Raw genomic sequence first — 8,133 nt, 5'->3', positions numbered from 1 at the left:
TTTATTACTCTAAAATAGTCATACACACATCATATAGCAAATTTGCAAATTCATGTAAATAAAATAGAGTTACTTCTTTGTAGAACATGTTCCACAGTAGGGGGGCTAACAAGTGCTTAGCATCAAACAGAGTTACAAATACTCTAGCCAATTCATCCTAAAACATATAAATAGCAAAAATTCTAATTTAAAAAAAAAATCTTAAAAATATTGTAAGCAAATTTTTCAACAAACTTTATCACAGGTTTATACAGGGTATCTGCTTCATTTTAGATTTTCAAATTCATGATTTTTCATGACTAATTCCAAGAATTTTTCATGACTTAACAAAGTTACCTATTTTCTCTGACAAAAACACAACAATAAATTTAAAAAATCATTATAATAACATTCATTGAAATGATAGGTATAACCAAAATAGTTATACTCTGAATCTTCATATTTATAGATTTTAAATTTAAAAAACAGAGTAAAGAAAAAGAGTTGAAGCAATAAAATAGCTGAAAAAAATACAAAAGCAAATAATTTTTTTTTCCTCTGCAGATAATTTTCTTGTTCATCGGTAAGGAAAGAAATACTCCTGATTTTTCTGTTCTAATTTCGGAATAAAAAAATTCACCAATGACTGGCTTGCTTCAGCTAGAATTTTAAATTGATAAAATAAAAAATAATAACAAAAATTCTGAAATCACAAAAGTTTAAAAAATAATTTGCTCTAGAAATGTTTTTTCTTTCATTTTCTGAAAGAACACAATAACAACATTTAATATTTTAATAAAATATGACTGTGAGTGGGGATTTTGTTACAAATTCAGATATTCAGAACACCATGAAATTGGGGGGAGGAGATTAAATTCCACTTTAAAAATTAGATTTTTTGGCGACCTAAATCCATGACTTTTCATGATTTTTTTAAAAAAAATTGTTAAAATCATGACATTTCATGACAAATTTTGTTCAATACTGAAATTCATGACTTTCCATGATTTTTCAGGTGCGCGGACATCCTGTATTATGCATAACAATTGTTCCTGAAAAGTGGATAGTGGTATGTAAAACATTTACAAAAATGAACAAATAACATAGAGCAGCTACAGTACTGATTTGGATTAGCAACAAATTATAAGAAAAGATCATGTTCCCATAAAAAGATGTAATCGAATAACACATTATGTCCTATAAGTTTTTGTTTCCGCTTATTTCCAATGAAATACATCACTATCAAATTAAGTTGCAACAATTTTTTAAAAAAAATTTACAAAAATTATAACAAAAATTTCATCTGTTAAATTCTGTGTTAAATCAATGGAAGAGAAATAAGATTTACTTTTACGTTTTCCTTTATTTACAGAATTTATTTGACTTTATATTCTTAAAAGACGACACTCATGGCTGAAATCATATCTATTCTTTTTTTTAATTTGTCCTTCCTTGCATTAATATTTACCATCATATATTTCATAATTTTTAATAGCAGGAAACTCAATTAAACAGTAACACCATAAAAAAAAATTATATTAAAAAATAAATAATATGAAATCTAATTATTAAAAATTTCTATAACAGTAAAAGTCTCAATTTTAACCTTTTGAGCAATTTCAAATGAACATTAAAAATAAAATTTAAAAAAAAAAAACAACCAAATTTAGGTAAACCAAAAAACTGAAGTTTTAAATATTCTAAATCTTAAGAAATTATAAACTTGCATTTGCATGTGAATTGTTCGAAATGTTTTCTTTTTTTTTAATTGGTATGTAGAGAGACAAGTGGAAAAAAGAAATCTTCAAGATGTAAAAAAAAAAAAAAATAAAAAAAAANTAAAAAAATAAATAAATAAAGATATTTGATATTAAGCAGAGGAAAAATTCTCCGCACATTTATAATAATTATACCTATTAAAAGACAAAATAAGAAAAAAATAAGATTTTTTCTAAGATGAAAGTATTTTTCATTTGGACTGATCAAATGTCTACATTAAAAAAAGCAGCACTGTAATGTTATGCTCAAAATTATTTTCATTTTCTTCATCTACTATTAATGCACAAGAAATGTAAGAAAAATTTATTCATTTTTTTTTTTTTAAAGTTTTGTTTCTCATAAAAAGATGTCATTATATTAAGATGTAAGATGTAATTATGCTATTAAAATTATTATTTTTTGTCTAAATTTGTTTAATCAGCAAGTGATTATTTTTTCATTATTTTGGCTGAGTAATATTATGCATTCCAGGTGATGGGATGTGACTAAGCTTTTTTTAATATTCCCTATTTACAATTTCTGCTATAGAACATAAGTGGGTACATATATATATATNTTTTTCTTATTGGAAACATCAGCTTACTGTATTAAATCATATATATTGTTTGGATATAGCATGACTTTATCGTTTTTATCTTTAATCTTAAATTTATTTTTAGTTTCATCCCTTTTCCAAATTTGGTGATACCAAATCATCCAATTTGTTCAAACCTCACACTTCGTGACCCTTTGAACCTATTGGGTTATTGTTATCCCACATTAGCATTGTACTACCACTTTCCCTAACGAATTTTATTAATCACGACATTTCAATCATTTACTTATTTTTATCATGACTATATCCAAATACAAGTACTTTACCAATGATTTCAACCCATCTATCAATTTTATTACATAAATAACTTTACTTTTATTCGCACCAATTCTACATATTTTATTAAACTCTTACAATAATTTAATGTAATTCTGAAACATAAAGCAAGAATTTTATTATGCACTAAAATTTTTAAACTTCAAATAAAAGTATAACATTCATAATAGAGTACCTTTTAGTAAGTCAGAAGCAGTTAACTTATTGAAATCAAGTACAATACCCTCTTCTGTCAGGACATATACATTAAGAAAACCTATAAATACAGGTAGAATTTAATAAATTGATATGAATAGACAATTTTGATCTTTTACCTTATCTGAGATAATGTGACTAACCTGAATTATCTACATTTATAAAGATCTCTTCAATACAGTAATTTTCCGAAGTAGTACTATTCTTACACTCCTAAACAGAAAATATATTTATATACTATATAAAACATATTTATATAGATTTTAAAAAATATATCGTTAATACAATTAAAATTCTTTCAACTACAAATAATAAAAAATAGTAATTTACAATTAATACAATAGTAATTAACAATCATAAAAATTAGTACTTAAAACAAAACTATCAATTTCCGTTCAAAACAATGAGGGATGCAAATTATACCAGATCTGTTAAGCTTAAATAATTATGCATAGCAATTTTAATATGTTTGTAAAAAAAAATTAAGGTAATTTTTAGAAAACAAAAGACTACAAGCATGAAACAATAAATATCAAACACATTGCTAGCAGTTAAATTCATTATAGGAAAATTAACTCGTGCAATTGAAAAAAAAGTATATTATGGTAATTTCTTTTATCGATACAATGGAATCAATCAAAATTCTGATAATGGTGTTTTATTATACGATTAGTGGACTGACAAAAAAAAAATTTTTTTTTTTCAAAGCAATACAAACCAAAATTACTGCTTTACAGCTTGACGTCTTTTTTTTAAGGGTGTACAATCGGACCAATAGCATTTGTAATTAAGTTGAGATGGAAAACAAAATTAGTGATTATGTGTGTGAATATCTATAGAAGTTAACAGGACTTTCTAATCAAATTTGTATATAAAGTATATATTTTTATCAAATTTTTCATAATTGATTGCATTTTAACTTTTCTCTTGTTTTAGATATTAAATGAAGTATCAACAATGATGCAAAATTTAATCATTTCTATGCAGTCTTAGAATTTAAATACTCTTTAATTATAATTAAAAATTGAGCCAAGAAACAAAGCAGCATACATGCAAATCCCAAAGGAAATAAAAATATCTTTCTTTTATTTTGAAAAAAGAGACTTGTGTGATTGTTGAAAAGTGTTCGTAAAACAGACTTAAGAACATGAGACTTGTATAGTATATGAGCTTTATAATACACATAGAGTAAATGTTTAAAAATATATGAAACTTATTTAATAATATTTAATTTGGTCAGTTTATTCCTCCTAGATGAAAATTATTAAACTCATTGAATAATTCTCAATTTTTTGCTTATTTATATGAGACCTAAAAAAATAAAGTGTCTAAGTAGCTTTCCAAATAACAAAATGAAGATAATAAACGTTTTTTATTTTCGCAACACAAAACAGTTCCATATTGACCTTTTGCAACATTTTCTAGTTAACAAAGAATGTGTTGGCAAAACTGGAAATATGAATAACTCAGTCAAGAACTTCAAAACTCACAAGAACAATTTCAAAAAAATAAATAAATAAAATATAAACATTTATAAAATGGCCAAAAATGTTGTTTAATAAGATATTTGCCTGACTTTAGTAACATTTCTGTATGGTACGAAACTCAAAGTATTACACTAAATATTTAAAAAAAAATCTTACATGTCTCCAAATCAGTATTCTTTGTTGTATGTGGTGCAATGAAAGAATCCCTGATTTTTGGGCCACAAGTAAAAAACAGGAGTCTTCTGACAAAGCAATGCAAATAGTAGAATCTATAAAATAGAAAGAACTAGATAAAAAAAACAATGCTAAAAATTTACTGAACAGTCTAGATGAGAATAACTTAATTCTTAAACAAGTCTTCAGAAATTTTAAAGTGGGAGTTCAATAAAATATGTTCAAAACAACTTTTTTTTCTTAATATTTGTATAAACAGCTTAAAATTTATTATTACATGTGGTAAAACAAATTCCTACAAATAAGAGATGACATTTTAAAAAACAGAGCATGTACATATCTATCATTATACTCAGCATGTACATAAATATTATAAACTTATAAAACTAACGAGGAAGATGATCATATGTGGGTAGAACAAGTATGAAACAAAAAAGTGACCTCAAAACTTAGTATCGTAAAATATATATATATATATATAAAAAAACATGTTTCTTTTTTTGATAGTTGTCTTTTTAACATTCGAGACCCAGGCCTTACTTTATGGCAGAAAATGTGATTTTCACTTATAATAAAAATAGGTAATTAAGTAAAAATTAGAATTTTTACTAAGAAAGTCAACTCCTAAATGAAACAAAAAATTTTATTAAAAAAAATAATTTAATTATTTAATCTAAAATTTCAGTTATTTTTAATTTATGAAAAATTACACATTTTAATTTTAGTTTGTTTTGCATATCATAGGATATTTTTATAGTGAATTTCTTCACATTTTGGTCATTAAATAAAATCCACCAAACTCTAATATTTATGTGTACTAAAATTATCCAAAAAATTATTTAAATTGCATTTAAAAATTCTGACTAACAGGGATAAATCCAATTCTATTTTTACATAGACTTTTCTTTTGTTAAGCCATAAAAATAAAAAATCTAATTATTAAATTATAAAACTAAACCAACTGTTGTCTCATATACTGGATGCTAAGGCATAGATTAAGAAGCAGGGATCTGTTATTTTAAGAGGTACATACATTGTGAAAATTTAGGCATGATTCATGAAAATTAAAACTTATATAAAAAAAAGATCAACACATAAATAAGGTAAAGTAAAAAAATATTTTCAAAAACTGTCACTACATTTAAAAATTATTTAACTGGTAAATTTCTATGTATTTTTCCCCATACATTAAAAAACAATTTTGCTATTGTAAAATTTTGGGCTTAAAATTGTATCCAAATTTAAAAATGCATAAAAATCATTGTCTATAGTTAAATTTAAACTTAAATTTAATTTTAAAAAATGCATTTAACAGTACTAGCATTAAAAGTTATTTTCATTATGAGAACATTTTATACTTATTTTTTGAAACTATCGTTTCTCCTAAAGTTAACTTTGAGAAGGTACCGCTAAACTGTAGTAAATTTGGCTTGAACAGATCCCTGAGAAATTAATGTAAATTTAACACAAAGTAACTATCAATAAATATTGAAATAACTGTCTGTTGCAATTTTAAATCCCATTAAACAAAAATTTAAAACATTGTCCCAAAAAAGTTACCTTAAAAAACTTAATTACAAATGGATAAAAAAAATTCAACTGTTTGTCAGTTAAACATAGAAAGATTGATTAATACAAAACCTTAAAGAAAATGAATAATATCAATAGAACATTATTATCATAGGAAATTATTTTGCATATCATAGAAAATTATTTTGCAAGATTTAGAATTTAAAATATATATATATATACATATATAAAATTCACAATACCAGACTATTAGCAATTTAAATCAAATAATTAAAAATAGTGATGTAACGAATAGTGATGGCGCCGAATACCGAATATTCGGCCAAATTTTAGGCCGAATGCCGAATATTCGGTGGCCGAATACTTACTTTTTAAAAATTTCTCTTTTGATTGTAATTAAAGTAATTTTCAAATTTTAAATTAAAAATGAAATAAATATTAACAAAATTGCTTTTTCAATCTTTGTATATTTAAAAAAAATTTAACAACTTGATTTATTTTTTGTAATAATTTAAATATCTTGATGCCAATAGCAAGGCAATATGGCTTTTATAAATCTAAATAATTAATAATAGCATATTTTAGTTATAGTTATACTTGTAATTTATATGCTATTTTATTTAAAATAAGAACTCATTACTACTGTTAAATGTATTCTTAACTTTCTTTTTTGTCAGAAAAATTATTAAAACCCAGAAAATTAAGAACTTTTTAAAAAGTTTCACTTTTGAAATTTTAATTTTGTAATTAAATAATTTTCAAATTTTAAATTAAAAATGAAATAAATATTAACAAATTTGCTTTTTTAAACTTTCTATATTTTAAAAAAAATTTAACAACTTGATGTATTTTTTGTAATATTTTAAATATCTTGATGCCAACAATAAGGCTTTCACAAATCTAAATAATTAATAATAGCAGCATAATTAATAACAGCATATACTTCATTATTCGGCCGAATAACTTCAGTATTCGGCTAGGCCGAATATTCGGCAAATGGGCCGAATAGGACGAATACCGAATAGTGGCCGAATATTCGTTACATCCCTAATTAAAAACAGTTACTTAAATCAAATGTTTAAAATCAGTGATTGTTTTCTTTTTAATAGAAATCAAATCATTTAAATACAATAAATACTCAAGAAAGTTATGCTTTCAAGAAATTTTAAGTATGAATAGAAAAAATAGAATTTTTCTAAAATAATTTTAAAATATTATACAAGCAATAACATATTATTAACCCTTGACAAATTAAAAAAGGAAATAGGAACTAACTTTTTTTAATGTCTTGAAAAATTAAGTCAGAAAAATGTACTTTTGCTTATAAGCATATAATGTGCTTATATTCATATAATGTGCTTGCTGCTTTCAATATCTTGTACCTGTATTTATGGTAAGAATACCTTTTCATAAATGACAGTTTTTTATCCTTGGTGATTGTGAACCCAACTCAAAAATCCTGAAAATTTCTTGATTAAAATCTTTAATGACACAATTCAAAAAATTAATGTCTTTCTAAATTTAAATCATTGATATTTTCACAACGTGAAATTCTAAACAAATTATATGCAGCATAATTTAAATTAATAATTATGTATAAGTTTATTTTTATCTCTAATCACATTTACTTATTACACCAGAAAAAATAATTACAAATGAAAGAGATGCCAAGTATAAATTCTAGTTCTAATATTTTTAAATAATAATAATAATAATACAAGAATAAGAATAATACAAGAATTTTTATAAATAAATGTGATTCTTGAAACTCCTGGACATTGGAATTCTAGAAATTTCCAAATCTTGGTTAGCAAAAAATCCGGAATTTTTCCGAAGCACAATAATCTCAGAATATATCAAAATAATGTCATTTTAAAGTTTAAGTTCTTAATACTTTGTATTCAGAGAGATATTTTTTGATCTTAAGTCACTTATTATATTTATTTACCCTCTGTGTACTATTTACATAATATTTAACTGATTTGATGCAGATGAACGCAAAAGCGATTAATTATTGTCCTTTGTGCAACAAGTCAATTACTAATTACATAATTATATATAAATTTATTATACATGCTCTTAAAATGTAATAAGTATTTATTATGATTAAAACAATTA

General features: G+C 23.6%; 1 protein-coding gene across 2 annotated transcripts in view; it reads right to left on the bottom strand.

Moving 5' to 3' along the window:
- The window catches only part of LOC107452400 (rough deal), a 97,863-nt gene that overhangs the window by 87,015 nt on the left and 2,715 nt on the right, over positions 1-8,133 (bottom strand). For both annotated transcript variants that reach the window (XM_043040514.2, XM_071178661.1), the window contains exons 3-5: positions 4,468-4,580; positions 2,968-3,037; positions 2,805-2,885 (exon numbers count right to left, since the gene is read on the bottom strand). In XM_043040514.2, coding sequence (XP_042896448.1) covers positions 2,805-2,885; positions 2,968-3,037; positions 4,468-4,580 — 264 coding nt within the window. The remainder of the gene's footprint in view (positions 1-2,804; positions 2,886-2,967; positions 3,038-4,467; positions 4,581-8,133) is intronic.

Source organism: Parasteatoda tepidariorum, chromosome 3, assembly GCF_043381705.1.
Source record: "Parasteatoda tepidariorum isolate YZ-2023 chromosome 3, CAS_Ptep_4.0, whole genome shotgun sequence".
Lineage (NCBI taxonomy): Eukaryota > Metazoa > Arthropoda > Arachnida > Araneae > Theridiidae > Parasteatoda > Parasteatoda tepidariorum.
This window is presented reverse-complemented; position numbering and strand designations above follow the sequence as displayed.